At 36.2% G+C, this 18,167-nt stretch overlaps 1 protein-coding gene across 1 annotated transcript in view; it reads left to right on the forward strand.

The window, feature by feature from the left end:
- The first annotated feature begins 1,030 nt into the window (after nt 1-1,030).
- Nucleotides 1,031-18,167, forward strand: part of PALMD (palmdelphin) — a 55,329-nt gene continuing 38,192 nt past the window's right edge. Inside the window, exons 1-2 of the mRNA XM_060090177.1 lie at nt 1,031-1,263; nt 1,785-1,830. Of these exons, the coding sequence (XP_059946160.1) occupies nt 1,217-1,263; nt 1,785-1,830 (93 nt within the window). The 5' untranslated portion in view covers nt 1,031-1,216. The remainder of the gene's footprint in view (nt 1,264-1,784; nt 1,831-18,167) is intronic.

The raw sequence follows: 18,167 nt of genomic DNA on the forward strand, positions 1-18,167 counted from the left end.
CCCACACCTGGTCAATTCTCCCATTCTCTAGTCTCCCTAAATGTCTCTTGAGGATGTATGAGTAAAGACAAACTACACTCATGTACGACTTCAGACTGTGGAAACTGGTGAGTTTCACCTTAGGGTTCTATGGTAGGGTGACTTTAAATGACAATATGGGGAAATCTTTTCTCACTAGGGCCACAAAGCTTACCCGGAGGAGATCCCCACAGAGTTCTAACTAAGGGGTTTATACCCAGCTCTAAGTGTTCTGGGAGCTAGATGGAGGAGGAGGCTGGGGGCCCAACTCTTTCTCATAACAACTGATGTAACCTTCAGCCTGTGTTTCACCTTGCCCTGTTTCTTGGGCAGAACTGATGAATGGCTATTAGAAAGTCCAGGTTCCAATCCTGGCATTGCTACTTATTACCTGTGTGACAAATTACCTCTCTGAGCCTCAGTTCCCTCATTTTTAAAATAGGGCTAATATCTGCCAGCACCTTGTAAGATAAATCCAATGTAAAGCATTTGCCTATAGAGAGTACTGAACAAATGCTAGCCATTATTATTACTGATATCAATAATGCAAAGGAAATTAGAACATCTGTTCAATGTTTGGGGTATCCTTTTAATCTCTTCAACTGAATGTTGATATGAAGGTGCTTGATAGCATCTAAACATGTAACAATGAGGTAGATGGTAATTAGGATTTATTACATCAAAATTTAATTAAAGAAATGGTGGGGAAAAGAAAACAAAGTCAGTCATAAAGCTTCCCAGACTCTGCTTTGACCTAAGAGTTTCACTGGGCTTGACTTCTTCTTTCTAAAGGGCCAGGAAATACTCACATGGTGTTGGACTACATGAGTTACAGAATGTCTCATCACACTTTCAAAGTCTCATTCCTTTCTCTTGCATAACTGGTGAGGTCAAGATGGGCAACTTCCTGAGTGTCATTGCTGAATAGGATCCAAGAAAGAACTGCATTCCATAGAAATCCAAGACAAGAAATAAGGGAGGGTGGTACTTGACATTTAAACCACACTGAACACAGCTGGTGGACCAAGTTCTTAACAGAGTCACGTTAATGCCTTTGAGTTCTCCACGACCTAAAGATTCCAAAATTTGAAACAAACTGCTGAAGTAGGAGGGGAAGGGAAAGGCAAGGGCAGCCTGATGTAAATTTACCACTATATTAAATTCTAAAGTTACTCTAGAATTTTGTATTCTTATCTAAATGCAATTAAAGGAAGAAAGGCAAGCAAGTGACTTGACCCAGTCAAGGTAAGGCTTTGTCTTTGCAACTCTGGAGGACAGTACAGGTAAACAACTTTGTACAAATACACACAGACCCACAGATGCAGAGATTTGGTTGTGTGTGGCTAGAGCAGAGGCTGATTAAGCATTCAGTGCATGGGCTTCTAGTGCTACTCCTAGAAAAGAATGAATTGGGTAAGGAACAGTTAATAAGAAAATGTGCCTTGCTAACTGTGCACATTACAACAAAGAGCTGGCAGCTCCTGAAGGAAAAGGGCTTGTACGGCTGCCGTTCAAACTTGTCAGTCAGCCCGTGCTAGCAGCCTCAGCGTCTGCTTCCCCAGCATATCCTCATTACATGTGTCTGGCCTGATCTGTACATCTGCTCAGAGACGCTCCTGCCGAGCCGGGGATTTCTGCTTTTCTCCACCGCTGCCAAAGCGGATTTCTCCCTGCTTCTCTGTCACCTCCACTCCTCTCCCCAAGGAGGCTCCTGCTTTATGGTAGTTTTGGACTTCCCTCACTGGCTGCCTATCCTTGACTTCTAGAATGGAAGAAGCTGAGCTGGTGAAGGAGAGACTCCAGGCCATCACAGTAAGTTTTGCATACAGTTATAACTCATGGAGAAGGTTGTTCATACGAACAACAGACGCGTTGCTATCTGCCCCAGCCGCTGAGCCCCATAAGTGGAAAAACAGAACTGTCACCTTTCATGGACGACGGGTCTCTGCCACTCTCTTAACCCTGGTGACCCTCTGTAACTCTTGGTTTTCCGAACCTGAGTACAGGGCAAATGTTCTTGATTTCCACAAAAACTGTGCCTATGTTTTAAATAGCAGTCAGAAGCTTTTAAAGCAGATTGGTTAACCTTCTATGTACCTTAAAAAAATGCAGATTTTCCTTAAATTTATATTCGACAAACAATAGATCAAAAAACAGATTCCTAACTTGGAAACTTTTTTAAACAATTAATTCACCAAAAAGTTAAAATATTTTAAAAGGAGGAGAGAAAAAGAAATAAAACAAATGACTTGAAACTTTTTATTTGTAGTTGTGGAAGTGTGTCCAGAAAGCCTAACAAAATTAAAATGAATGTTGTCGTACTTAAGCTAAGCATTAAACAAGAGAAAAGTAGGTAAAAGCATGTATCAGATTAATTCTAAGATATCAGTTTCCAGCAGAGTCACAAACTGAATAAGATCCTGATAAAGGAATGCAATGCATGCAATGCAATGGATTTGGAAAATATTTCGTTAATACCGGGAAGGAGGATAGTGCATTTTTTATGTTTGTTCTGGGAAAGAGTCAAAGTGTGAAATGAATTACTTTCCTTAAATGATCCAGCTTTTTTTTTTTTAATTTTCCAAAATCCTCTATTTGGCAGTAACCTGGAAATCACTTATCATTAGCTATAATTTATAATTTTTTTAAAGAAAAAACACTTTGGAAATCAACATCCCAATTTTTCAGCATTTTCTGCCACTGAAATTAACCGTCAGGAGTACTTTTTAAAAACTGATGCATAATATCACAGATGCAGATTTATTAATTTCAATGTATATTGGACATTACTATCTATAAAAATAACTCTTCATTGCCTTGTGAAAAGAAAACTGATGCAAAATCAGGGTGGGTAGAAAGATATTACTCTTTGCTCTTCAAAGTCCCACAGCATAAATTATTACTATGCTAAGCCCAATTTAGAATTTTTATTAGAAGGATACAATGGTTCATTTCCACCCAGAAAGATGCAATAACTTGAAATATTTTCTCAGCCAATGGTTAGGAACCAAAAATCCACAGATAAAATTGGCACTTTTCCATAAGACAGTGTTCTCGAAATGTCCAACTTCTAATTAGTACATTTTCCTTTCAGAAAACCTTGGTTTGGATTATTGTTTGTTTTGCTTTGTTCTTTTTTGTTGTTAAACTCAGCCACCATTTCAGCTGTCCTGCTTTAAGGGACAGGAACTGGCCCTGCTCTGTTGTTTTTGGCGTGGGCCTTTTAGGTTACAGCTGTTGTCTAAAGGTTACTGTATTAGACTGTGTGAGTTGTGTGGGCACAAGCTCCGCTTTTCCTGATGCTTCCATATCCTAATTAACTAAATTAAATCATGTATCCAATGAAATCCACAAGTAGCCCCTTGTTCCACATTTTCCTTTTTGAATCACAGCCCACACTTGCTTCCACCCTTTTTACACCCAGTGCACCTTACAACTCGTACTAAAGAAGCATGTGTTCTAAAGGTATGACTGCATACAGTTATTCAGGAAAACTGGAATTTTCACTGAGGGCTCCAAATGCAAATAGAGCTAGAACAAAAGTCATAATGCCTTAAATGCCTTACAAGCAGACAAGAGAATAAATAGGTTCCTGAATATACTGGTGTGTGTTGTTATGATCATTTAAAAAATAAAATAAAATAACAACTACTTTTTGGAATATTTCATTAGCTTAACCATATCCCATTAGAAAGAATTAAGCAAATCTCCAAAGTAAAATCACAAAGTAATTCTATTTTGGAAGTAAGATACTTGTATAAAGATTGTAGAGAAAAAATTGAGAAGAGTTTGTGGGAGCAAATCTCCAATAGTGTATACCTCACCAGACTAAGTCCAGTCACATTGGTCACCACCTAAAAGGAAAAAATGGAGCAGTGGTGTGTCCATGGAAACCACACATCCACTCATCTCCCTCCTGGACACCCTGGGAAATGCCAGCTTTCTCCACCCTTGCCTTACGCAGGAAGCCACCTCAGCTATTGCCCTTCCCCCTGGGGAAATGAAAACACACAGTGTCCAGAGAGTTTGCAGGGATTGTTTCACTTTTGGAAGTACTTAAAATCTTCAAAATCTCTGACCTAGACTAAAACTCAGAGACAATATCCTCATTTTAACTGTTTTCCTATTTCCCTACACTGAAATAATTTTTGTATACTTTAAGAACAAAATCATAAGACAATTGCCCAATGTAACCCAACACAGCAACTCATAGGCACTTTGTTAGAAAAAATAAAAAACCTGTGACAGTCTAAGGAAGATCTATTTGATTATTATACTAAAATTCATCCCTCCAATTCCTGGCTGTGAAATGAAATAATCTTCACTGTTATATTTATTCCACATGATTTTGAGCGTCCAAAAAGTCATTATTTCCACTGCAAGGAATTTAAAAAACAAATGTATATGCCTATAACTTGACAGAATCAAGTGCCAGTCTTATTGTTCCTCTTTTTAAAAAATCAGATTAAGCATAGTAAGTAGATGGAATGTGACACCAGGCTCTCAAACTGAAAACTAAATTACTGTGATGGTGCCATTCATTTCTCATATCAGTAAGTTGAATTTTAGATTAGTCAGAAGTCCTTCTCAAAGACTTTAAGAGGGGGAATTCCCTGGCGGCCCAGTGGTGAGGACTCTGTGTTTTCACTGCTGAGGGGGCGGATTCGATCCCTGGTTGGGCAACTAAGATCCCGTAAGCCACAGGGCGAGGCCAAAAAAAAAAAAAAAAAAAAGACTTAAAGAAAATAAAGACAAAATTATGAAAGTACACAGAAATGATTGTTTAAAAGAAGGCACCTCATTTGGGTATACCAAATATGGGTTATATTTTGTACACTTACTCTCATGTTTCTCCTTCATTACTTTATCCATGTACAGGCATACCTTGGAGATACTGCAGGTTTGGTTCTAGGCCACTGCAATAAAGCAAATATCACAAAAAAGTGAGTCACACAAATGTTTTAGTTTCCCAGTAGAGATAAAACTTATGTTTGGACTGTATAACATAATGCAATAGTATTATGTCTAAAAAATAATGTACATACCTTAATTAAAAAAGACTTTATTGCTAAAAAATGCTAACCATCATTAGTCTTCAGCGAGTTGTAATCTTTTTGCCATAGTAACATCAAAGATCACTGATCGCAGACAAAGAAATACTGTATGTTTTCACTTATATGTGAAATCTAAAAAATAAAACAAACAAACAATTATAGCAAAACAGAAGCAGACTCACAGACACAGAGGAAAAACTAGTGGTTACCAGAGTAGGGGGAGGGGTGAGAGGCAAAATAGGCAAAGGGGATTAAAGGTACAAACTATTAGGTATAAAATAAATAAGTTACAAGGAGGTAATGTATGGCACAGGGAATACAGTCAGTATTTTATAATAAATTTGTATGGAGTGCAATCTATAAAAATATTGAATTGCTAGGTTGTGCACCTGAAACTAATATAATATTGTAAGTCAACTATACTTCAATTAAAAAAAAAGACTGCTCACAATGAAAAAAAAACAAACAAAAAGATCACTGATCACAGATCACCATAACAAATATAATAATAATGAAAAAGTTTGAAGCATTGTAACAATCAGCAAAATGTAAAAGTGATCAAATGTTGTTGAAAAAATGGCGCCAATAGACTTGCTCCGCGTCCGGTTGTCACAAACCTTCAAACTGTAAAAAAAAAAGAAAAAAGCAGTATCTATGGAACGAAATAAAAGTGAAGCACAATAAAATGAGGTACACCTGTACCAACTCTTCACTTACTAAATTAATGGTCAAAGTATATCTTAGCCAAAGAGTTTAGTTTCCAACTCTAAGTGGAAAACAGGGTACTTCAAACTAATTAAATATTACATTGATTAAAAAGTCTCCTGAGGTTTAAGTTAGTACATAGTGTTTTAACAAATAGCTGATTTTGCTACAAAAGGAGAGCTACTGAAGTAGGGTAGCGATTTGAAATGCGCTTTGAATATCACTGGAACTGACAATACCAATGTCTCCAGTGTTCTTGGGAAGGGTGAGATGAAGGACTGAAAGAGTTATCCCTACAGAGTTCCTCTCTGGAAGCAAACGTGGTCCACACCAAAGAATGATGAAAAGGCGCAGGTAAATTTCCCTCAGAAATAGCAAGATACCCTGTGACCAGTAATATCCTATACTGCTCACATCCTCCTCCAACAAGGAACATGTTTTCTTATCTCCACGCCGATGGTGACATTAGAAAATACTGTTACTAAATAACATGGGGAGACTCAGACTGGAAAACTCTTAGATCTTAAACTGGCTAGAGACCATAGATTCACAAAAATAGTACTGTTTGGGGTGAGGGGGGTGAGCTCAGAAGAATTCTGAGAACTAGAATCAATGTACAGAGAACAAACCAGCTGAGGAGAAAGGGGGTAAGAATAAAGCTGATATTTTTACTCTTTTCCAAGCTTAACCTTTAATGTTAGAAATGCATGTTATCCACTCATTCTCTCATTCCCTTTATTCAATTCATGGTTATTGAGCACTTACTGTGTGCCAAACCTCATGCATTCATATTAAAATAAGTGAAGAAAAGGGAATCAGGAGCATCAGGAGTGGTATGGGATGGGTTGCAATTTGCAGTAGCATGGTCAGGATGGGCCTCATGGAGAGGGTGACATTTGATCATAGATGAAGGAGGTGAGCTTGGTCAAAAGTTAGACAACAGCAATAATCACAAGGACAAGCACCTGCCTAGGACTGACTCCATTTGGTAATAAGCCACTTAAAGGCCTGATGCTGGAATCTGAGCAACAGATTTGCAGGCCAAACCTGCTCATGATGCAGAATTATCAAGAGCTCTCACATTTCCCCGGATCCACTCCCTATTTTGTTCCACTCCCAAGGAATTTTTTCTAGACTTGTAAACATAGGAATGTAGGCGGTTGAAATCTCTTTACATAAAACAGAAATCTACCCAATACAAAAGACCACTATTAAAACAATAACATAAATACACACATCTATTAATAGTTACTTCCTCAGTACATGTTTCCTCTCACTAGACACCCCACCTCATCTCGTTCTCTTTTTTTTTCAATATCTGGGATCTTCTAACAGTTAATAAAACAGTTAATGACCTCAAAGCAGGACCTGCTACATAATTTGTGAGGCCCTGTACACGATGAACACGTGGGGATCCCTGTTCAAAAAGTGTTCAGAATTTCAAGGTGGTAACAGCAGAAGTTTAAAAGCATTCAGACTAAGCACTGGGCCCTTCTGAGCATGGTGCCCTCATGTATGACTTCACAGGTCACATGTCCAAGAAGCCCAGGCTGCTGGCCAGGTACATTTTTTTCCCTGTTCATTCTTCCTGTACAAATGAGAGCGTGAAAACAAGTGCAAGCCAGCCTGGATCTTGACAGAAGTTAGACCTTAACATGTGTTTGGATCGCTGTGTTATTTAGAGCTCTAAGGACTCCTTAAAGTAATAATGACTAAAAGGAAGCATAATGAACCATTGTTCCACTGTACCTCGTGGTTAAGACAAAGTTATGGGAAGAGTTCCCAATTTGTCATGAGCATCACAAGACATTCACATAAAGATGGTATGTGGAGATACAGGAATCTCCTAAGTAAAGATGTCCTGTGCCACTATATTCAAACAATAAAGCCTCCGCACAGTTTTCCACAGTGCTATACTGAGATTACATGTTTCTTCCAGAGAGGGAAAGGTTTCTTCAAACAAAAGTACTATGCCACATTTCTTTGCCAAACATAATAGCCCACCCACAAAGGAGACCATGTGATGAGGTATAATAATTTTGATAGCTTATTAAGGAAACTGCCTTTTGATAACCAGGGGTGGTTTTTCCAGTGTGCTGCAGAGTGATAATGCTACTTTGCAAAGCCCTCTACTGACAAGGATCCCCATGAACTTTCTCAACATTACTAGATGGTGAAAAGGAAAAGCTGTGATTAAAACAAACCAGAGAGTTAGTCTAACAAGAGTCTAAACAAGTACAGCATAGTTCAGGCTAAAACCAAAACAGAGCTTCCACTTCCTAATCTAAAGTCTCAAACTACCTAGCTTCTCTTGAAATAAAATAAGAATATTTTAATTTTTTATTTATTTAAATGGCAGTGGTGTCATTCTGGGGAGCTCAAGAAGTTTCCTCACCAGGAACCCTGTGACATGTCTATTTTCCTAAAACACCATAGGAGCAGTTTGAGTGAGATCTGAACTTACGGTTTTTATGTAAAACCCCAGTGAATGGATTCACTCTAACCATTTCAGACATAGAGCCAGGTTATTTTCTGAACCTCTGGCTTCTGTCTTAAGCATCAAGTTTTCAATGTGTAACTGCATCAGTGATTGATATGGGGTGATACAACATGTTAAAAGGAGCTACAAGAGCTACTCAAAATCAATCTATGCTAACAAATATAGATATAAAGACATATTCTAAGCACAAGAATTCTGCAATTAAAAATAATAATAACACCAAACTCCCAGTCCATCCCTCCCCCATCCCCCTCTCCCTTGGTAACCACAAGTCTGTTCTCTGTCCATGAGTCTGTTTCTGTTTTGTAAATAAGTTCATTTGTGTCATATTTTAGATTCCACAAATAAGTGATATCCTATGGTATTTGTCTTTCTCTTTCTGACTTACTTTACTTAGTATGATAATATCTAGGTCCATCCATGCTGCTGCAAATGGCATTATTTCATTCCTTTTTATGGCTGAGTAATACTCCAAGGTATATATGTACCACATCTTCTTTATCCTTTCATCTATTGATGGACATTTAGGCTGTTTCCATGTCTTGGCTACTGTGAATAGTGCTGCTATGAACATAGGGGTGCATTATCTCTTTGAATTATAGTTTAGGAGTTTGGGGTTAGTAGATGCAAACTATTACATATAGAATGGATAAACAACAAGGTCCTACTATACAGCACAGGGAACTATATTCAACATCCTGAGATAAACCATAATGGAAAAGAATATTAAAATGAATATATATATATATATAGATATATAAACTGAATCACTTTTCTGTACAGAAGAAATTAACATAACATTATAAATCAACTGTACTTCAATTTTTTTTGTACTTCAATTTTTTTTAAAAAGATGGAAAAAATAATAACAGTTTGGGGTTTACATATACACATTATTATATATAAAATAGATAACCAACAAGGACCTATTCAGTTATATATATATATATATATATATATATATATATATATATATATATATATATATATATATATATATATATATATATATATAACTGAATCACTTTGCTGTACACTTGAAACGAACACATTGTAAATTATACTTCAATTTAAAAAAATAATAATAATAACCTATTCTTGCGTAGCATTTAGACTTTAAAAATAAAAACTTTCACATTCATTATCTGATTTGTCCAAACAGTCCTATGAGTATTTTCAAAAGCAGATGTTGCCATCCCCATTTTATAGGTGAAAAACCTAAGACCAAGGAAAGCTAAGGGATTAGTTAAATAGTAGAAAATGGCAGAGTCTCTGCTCATAACATCACAATAAATTCTAGTAACCTCACCCTTGTTCAGAACTTCCTCTGTTGTTCACTCTTAATAAAGTTTGAAGTGAAGCAAGGAGAAGAATCTATGGAGGTTCTGCTTCATGTAGTCCCCTTTTTTAACCCAAACCAGTCCTTCACACCCTGCAGTCTCCTCTCCTCTTCCCCAGGCTGATAGGAGTAGAAGTGGGAAAGGAAAGAATGTGATGCCTTTGCAGAAGCATTTGTTATTGCTTTAACAGGATTGGGACAGAATCATTTTTTGGAGCATCCCATATTCTAAGCCTCGGTTACCTTCTCCCCATCCCACTTCCATTACATAGTCTCTTCCCTTCCAGCCAGGATTTCTTAAGGCAAAGACATTGTTGCATCTCTCACAGCCCCCCAACACTGAGCTCCACACTAGCTGGAGCCCAAAAAACCCATCACGAATAAGTGAATGAGTGAATACCATCAAGCTGAAAGGAGGGAGACAGCTAATGATTGTCTGCCCAGCTAACAGATTTTTTTTTTTACTGAAGACATAGCCAAGTTTACCATCACCCTTTGATTATTCAAGAGTTTGTTCTGTGTTTGTTGTTTATCCTTGTTTTGTTTTGTCACAATTCATTAGAACAAACAGGAAAGTGTAGACAAAGGAATAAAAGAGTAGAACATAAACCAGATTCTATTTAGAGATCCGTCAGAATTTGTTGTAAAGCTGGGAAAGAAGACTAAATTTACTAAATAAAATGAGGTTTAGAAAATTTGTGCTTTTTAATTCACCCCATAAGTAGTAGTGATAACTACATCCAATTCCCATGGCTAACATAAGAATTAGGGTTTTTCAAAGCTAAATTCAGAAATAATCATAGGACCAGGAGAAAACTGAGGGATTTCTTCATCCACATTCCCATCCCCATTACATCATGCTCAAGTGATGCTCACCCAGTTTCTCCTTGAGCACTTCCAATATCAGGTGGATTAATACCTCCCAAAATACCCTATTCCATTTGAGAACAACTCTCTGTGTTAAGAGTTCTGACATAATGTGCCAGAATCTAGTTTCTTTTAACTGCTTCCCAATCATGACTCTAGCCATTGAAGCTGTACAGCTTTATTTTCTTGCCTTCAATCATTCCTCATATCACAGGCTCATTCTAGACACTCTTTTAAATGTCAGTGTCACTCTTAAAATTTGGTGCTGAGAGTTGAACAGAACACTCTGACCAGTACAGAGACCTTACTGCTATAATTTCCCTTGTTTGGCTAATCGTATTTCTACAGATATATTTGGGAAGTGATAAGGAGTAGTGTAAGGAACATTATCTTTGGAATTATAGAAAATTAGGCTCAATACCAATTCCAACACTAGACCAACTTCATGACTTGGGGAAGCTGATAAACTCTCTGGTCCTCACTTCAGTGTCTCTAAAATTAATAATGAATTAACTTGAAAGCTCAGTATTCAGATACACAATGAATATATAAAGATCAATAGTTTTCTGAAAAACAATAATTAGTCAGAAATTGTAATGTGAAAACATCCCATTCCTGATAGCTACATTTTTTTTAAACTGTTGAAACCTAAAAATAATCCTATTTAGAAAATGTGCAGAATTTATATGAAGAAACCTTTATGTTTTTATACCTACTAAGGAACTGTGCAGGATATATATAGTGAAACTTTACTAAGTGATATAATATATATGTCTAGAGAAGAACACCATTCCTTGAGGTAAAGTTTGAATACAAAAAAAGCTGTCATATATTTTCAAATTTATTTTAAGTTTAATGCAATTCCAATCAAAATCTCTAACAAGGCATTCTTGTTCACTTCTGATGGCACCATGAAATTGTTAAAACAGGATAATTTGGCAATTGGTAAAAGAAAACTCAAAAACTGTTTTACCCTTTGACCAAGAATTTCCTTAACAAGGAAATTTATACTAAGAGAAATAAGAGATGCATACAAGATGGATTCCTAAGATGTTCATAGCATAACAAAATCATTTCTTATAGTATATAGTACAAAAGTGGAAGCAAATTCAACGTCCAAAAATAGAGACTTAGAGAAAAGCAACAAAGGAAAACTTGCCCAATAAAATGTTAAATTATCTCATTGGTGCTACATAGTACGAAAACCTATAACTAAAGACACTATACAAATAACCTAGAGCCAGGCCCTAATGTACATTTTTTTGTGTGTAAATGATAAAAGTTAGTAAATGATAAAATTAGTAAACAAAAACGTAAACCAATAAGAAAGAATTATTTGACAAAACTTCAGACTTAGTTTAAAATTTGGGAAAAAAATATTAGACCCTCAGCATTTACCATAAATCAAAATTAAGTAGGCTGGATTTAAGAGTCTTTTTTAACTCTTTAGGAAACTGGAAGAAAATATGGGTGAATAATTACTGTATCTCAGATAGTAAAAGATATTAAAAACATAAAAGCAATAGGAAAAAACTTTCAGTACTCCTAGGAACACCATAAATAAAATTTAAAGGCAAATAGGAAAAATTATTTACAACTAGTATGGCAAACAAAAGGTTACTATTCCTAATTCAAAGAGTTCTTACAAATTGTTGATTAACTAATTAATAGGCTTTACCCAAAAATAGGTAGCCATCACAAACAGGAAATTTTTAAAAATAAATAATACAAATAGCCAAGAAAATTATGAAAAATATTTGACCACACTAATATCAGAAATCTGATTAAGACATCAAAATAAGACACTATTTTTGCTCTACTTATATTGCTAAAGGATCTTTTACTTATAATATTCCTAATTAGAGTGAGGTAATGGACACTGTTTTGCAGAAATATAAGTTAAAATAACTTTTCATTGAAGTCCTTTTACCAATCTGCATCAAGAATTTTTAAAACATCCCTACCCCTTGATGAGCTAACTAAATTCTAGGGACCAATAGTGAGGAAATAGTCAGACAAAAGTGGTCAAAATTTTATAAATAAGGAACTTTATCATACAACTACTTATAACAGCAAAAGATTCAAAACAACCTAAAAGGCAGAAAAAGGGAGACTGATTAAGCAAATTACAATATTCTGAATAAAATTCAATATTTTTATTAATAAAATTCAATTAAATGAGAAATGCTCATGACACAATATTAAGTGCAAAAGGTGGAATGCAAAACTGTGTGTATGGGCCTCCTTGCGTGGTTTACACATGTGTGTTTATATAAATTTGCATATCTGTGTTTTGGGTATACTGAAAAAATATTGTAATAAAATGCACCAAAATGTACATAGTAGTTATTTCTAAAGTAGTGGGAGTATAGGAGATTTTTATATTTTTCTTTAAAGTCATCTAGATTTTTCAACTGTTCTACAATTAACATATCCTATAAGTTTCATAGTGTACATTTATTAATAATAAAATTAATCATTAATTTGGGTCCATTTGTCCTACCAGACAAGATGTTTGAAATCTTGGCTTGGTCATCTTCTATTTCATTGGTTCCCAAACCTGGCTGTTCATTAACGTCTCCTGGAGCAGCTTCTAGCAACAAGTCTTCCAGTGCACACCCACTTCACTCTTGAAATTCTGGTTCAGAAAATTAGCTCAGTATGTTTATATTTACTTTTTTATTGGGCTTAGTTTCTTTTTTTTGTTTTTTTTTATACAGCAGGTTCTTATTAGTCATCAATTTTATACACATCAGTGTATACATGTCAATCCCAATCGCCCAATTCAGCACACCACCATCCCCACCCCACCGCAGTTTTCCCCCCTTGGTGACCATATGTTTGTTCTCTACATCTATGTCTCAACTTCTGCCCTGCAAACCGGTTCATCTGTACCCTTTTTCTAGGTTCCACATACAATCATTAATATACGATATTTGTTTTTCTCTTTCTGACTTACTTCACTCTGTATGACAGTCTCTAGATCCATCCATGTCTCAACAAATGACTCAGTTTCGTCCCTTTTTATGGCTGAGTAATATTCCATTGTATATATGTACCACAACTTCTTTATCCATTTGTCTGTCGATGAGCATTTAGGTTGTTTCCATGACCTGCCTAACGTAAAAAGTGCTCCAATGAACATTGGGATGCACCTGTCTTTTTGAATTATGGTTTTCTCTCGGTATATGCTCAGGAGTGGGATTACTGGATCATATGGTAATTCTATTTTTAGGTCTTTAAGGAACCTCCATACTGTTTGCCATAGTGGCTCTATCAATTTACATTCCCACCAACAGTGCAAGAGGGTTCCCTTTTCTCCACACCCTCTCCAGCATTTGTTGTTTGAAGATTTTCTGATGATGCCCATTCTAACTGGTGTGAGGTGATACCTCACTGTACTTTTGATTTGCATTTCTCTAATAATTAGTGATGTTGAGCAGCTTTTCATGTGCTTCCTGGCCATCTGTATGTCTTCTTTGGAGAAATGTCTATTTAGGTCCTCTGCCCAATTTTGGATTGGGTTGTTTGTTTCTTTAATATTGAGCTGCATGAGCTCTTTTTTTTTTTTTTTTTTTTTTTTTTTTTGCTGTACGTGGGCCTCTCACTGCTGTGGCCTCTCCCATTGCAGAGCACAGGCTCCAGATGCGCAGGCTCAACGCCATGGCCCACGGGCCCAGCCACTCCGCGGCATGTGGGATCTTCCTGGACCGGGGCATGAACCCATGTCCCCTGCATCGGCAGGCAGATTTTCAACCACTGCGCCACCAGGGAAGCCCCTGCATGAGCAATTCATATATTTTGGAGATTAATCCTTTGTCCATTGATTCGTTTGAAAATATTTTCTCCCATTCTGAGGGTTGTCTTTCCATCTTGTTTATGGTGTCCTTTGCTGTGCAATAGCTTTGAAGTTGCATTAGGTCTCATTTGTTTATTTTTGTTTTTATTTCCAGTACTCTAGGAGGTGGATCAAAAAAGGTCTTGCTGTGACTTATGTCAAAGAGTGTTCTTCCTATGTTTTCCTCTAAGAGTTTTATATCGTCCTGTCTCACATTTAGGTCTCTAATCCATTTTGAGTTTATTTTTGTGTATGGTGTTAGAGAGTGTTCTAATTTCATTCTTTTATGTGTAGCTGTCCAGTTTTCCCAGCACCACTTATTGAAGAGACTGTCTTTTCTCCATTGTATATCTTTGCCTCCTTTGTCATAGATTAGTTGACCATAGGTGCATGGGTTTATCTCTGGGTTTTCTATCTTGTTCCATTGATCTATGTTTCTGTTTTTGTGCCAGTGCCATATTGTCTTGATGACCGTAGCTTTGTAGTATAGTCTGAAGTCAGGGAGTCTGATTCTTCCAGCTCCATTTTTTTCCCTCAAGACTGCTTTGCCTATTCGGGGTCTTTTGTGTCTCCATACAGATTTTAAGATTATTTGTTCTAGTTCCATAAAACATGCCAATGGTAATTTGATAGGGATTGGGTTGAATCTGTAGATTGCTTTGGGTAGTATAGTCATTTTCACAATATTGATTCTTCCAATCCAAGAACATGGTATATCTCTCCATCTGTTGGTATCATCTTTAATTTCTTTCATCAGTGTCTTATAGTTTTCTGCATACAGGTCTTTTGTCTCCCTAGGTAGGTTTATTCCTAGGTATTTTATTCTTTTTGTTGCAATGGTAAATGGGAGTGTTTCCTTAATTTCTCTTTCAGATTTTTCATCATTAGTGTATAGGAATGCAAGAGATTTCTGTGCATTAATTTCGTATCCTGAAAATTTACCAAATTCATTGATTAAATCTAGTAGTTTTCTGGTGGCATTTTTAGGATTCTCTATGTATAGTATCATGTCATCTGCAAAGAGTGACAGTTTTACTTCTTCTTTTCCAATTTGGATTCCTTTTATTTCTTTTACTTCTCTGATTGCCATGGCTAAAAGTTTCAAGACTATGTTGAATAAGAGTGGTGAGAGTAGACATCCTTGTCTTGTTCCTGACCTTAGAAGAAATGCTTTCAGTTTTTCACCATTGAGAATGATGTTTGCTGTGGGTTTGTCATATATGGTCTTTATTATGTGGAGGTAGGTTCCTTGTATACCCACTTTCTGGAGAGTTTTTATCATAAATGGGTGTTGAATTTTGTCAAAAGCTTTTTCTGCATCTATTGAGATGATCATATGGTTTTTATTCTTCAATTTGTTAGTATGGTGTATCACATTGATTGATTTGCATATATTGAAGAATCCTTGCATCCCTGAGATAAATCCCACTTGATCATGGTGTATGATCCTTTTAATGTGCTGTTGGATTCTGTTTATTAGTATTTTGTTGAGGATTTTTGCAACTCTATTCACCAGTGATATTGGTCTTTAATTTTCTTTTTTTGGAGTAGCTTTGTCTGGTTTTGGTATCAAGGTGATGGTGGCCTCATAGAATGAGTTTGGGAGTGTTCCTTCCTCTGCAATTTTTTGGAAGAGTTTGAGAAGGATGGGTGTTAGCTCTTCTCTAAATGTTTGATAGAATTCACCTGTGAAGCCATCTGGTCCTGGACTTTTGTTTGTTGGAAGGATTTTAATCACAGTTTCAATTTCATTACTTGTGATTGGTCTGTTCATATTTTCTGTTTCTTCCTGGTTCAGTCTTGGAAGGTTATACCTTTCTAAGAATTTGTCCATTTCTTCCAGGTCGTCCATTTTATTGGCATAGAGTTGCTTGTAGTAGTCTCTTAGGATTCTTTGTATTTCTGCGGTGTCTGTCTTAACTTCTCCTTTTTCATTCCTAATTTTATTGATTTGAGTCCTCTCCCTCTTTTTCTTGATGAGTCTGACTAATGGTTTATCAATTTTGTTTATCTTCTCAAAGAAACAGCTTTTAGTTTTATTAACCTTTGCTATTGTTTTCTTTCTATTTCATTTATTTCTGCTCTGATCTTTATGATTTCTTTCCTTCTGCTAACTTTGGGTTTTGTTTGTTCTTCATTCTCTAGTTCCTTTAGGTGTAAGGTTAGATTTTGTATTTGAGATATTTCTTGTTTCTTGAGGTAGGCTAGTATAGCTATAAACTTCCCTCTTAAAACTGCTTTTGCTGCATCCCATAGGTTTTGGATCATCGTGTTTTCATTGTCATTTGTCTCTAGGTATTTTTTGACTTCCTCTTTGATTTCTTCAGTGATCTCTTGGTTATTTAGTAATGTATTGTTTAGCCTCCATTTGTTTGTATATTTTATGTTTTTTTCCCTGTAATTCATTTCTAATCTCATAGCATTGTAGTCAGAAAAGATGCTTGATATGATTTCAATTTTGTTAAATTTACTGATGCTTGATTTGTGACCCAAGATGTGATTTATCCTGGAGAATATTCTGTGCACACTTGAGAAGAAAGTGTAGTCTTCTGTTTTTGGATGGAATGTCCTATAAATATCAATTAAATCTATCTGGTCTATTGTGTCATTTAAAGCTTCTCTTTCCTTATTTATTTTCATTTTGGATGACCTGTCCAGTGGTGTAAGTGAGGTGTTAAAGTGCCCACTATTATCGTGTTACTGTCGATTTCCTCTTTTGTAGCTGTTAGCAGTTGCCTTATGTATTGAGGTGCTCCTATGTTGGGTACATATATATTTATAATTATTATATCTTCTTCTTGGATCGATCCCTTGATTGTTATGTAGTGTTCTTCCTTGTCTCTTGTAACATTCTTTATTTTAAAGTCTTTTTTCTGATATGAGTATTGTTACTCCAGCTTTCTTTTGATTTCCATTTGCATGGAATATGTTTTTCCATCCCCTCACTTTCAGTCTGTACGTGTCCTTAGGTCTGAAGTGGGTCTCTTGTAGACAGCATATATATGGGTCTTGTTTTTGTATCCATTCAGCAAGACCATGTCTTTTGGTTGGAGCATTTAATCCATTTACATTTAAGGTGATTATCAATATGCATGTTCCTATTGCCATTTTCTTAATTTTTCTGGGTTTGGTTTTGTAGGTCCTTTTGTTCTCTTGTGTTTCCCACTTAGAGAAGTTCCTTTAGCATTTGTTATGGAGCTGGTTTGGTGGTGCTGAATTCTCCTAGCTTTTGCTTGTCTGTAAAGCTTTTGATTTCTCCATCAAATCTGAATGAGATCCTTGCCAGGTAGAGTAATCTTGGTTGTAGGTCTTCCCTTTCATCACTTTAAGTATATCATGCCACTCCCTTCTGGACTGCAGAGTTTCTGCTGAGAAATCAGCTGTTAATCTTATGGGAGGTCCCTTGTGTGTTATTTGTCATTTTTCCCTTGGTACTTTCAATAATTTATCTTTGTCTTTAATTTTTGCCAGTTTGATTACTATGTGTCTCGGCATGTTTCTCCTTGGGTTTATCCTGTGTGGGACTTGCTGCTCTTCCTGGACTTGGATGGCTATTTCCTTTCCCATGTTAGGGAAGTTTTCAACTATAATCTCTTCAAATATTTTCTCTGGTCCTTTCTCTCTCTCTCTTCTCCTTCTGGGACCCCTATAATGTGAATGTTGTTGCATTTAATGTTGTCCCAGAGGTCTCTTAGGCTGCCTTCATTTCTTTTCATTCTTTTTTTTTTTATTCTGTTCTGTAGCAGTGAATTCCACCATTCTGTCTTCCAGGTCACTTATCCGTTCTTCTGCCTCAGTTATTCTGCTATTGATTCCTTCTAGTGTAGTGTTCTTTTCAGTTAATTG

This window comes from Mesoplodon densirostris, chromosome 2 (genome assembly GCF_025265405.1).
Source record: "Mesoplodon densirostris isolate mMesDen1 chromosome 2, mMesDen1 primary haplotype, whole genome shotgun sequence".
NCBI classification, from domain to species: domain Eukaryota; kingdom Metazoa; phylum Chordata; class Mammalia; order Artiodactyla; family Ziphiidae; genus Mesoplodon; species Mesoplodon densirostris.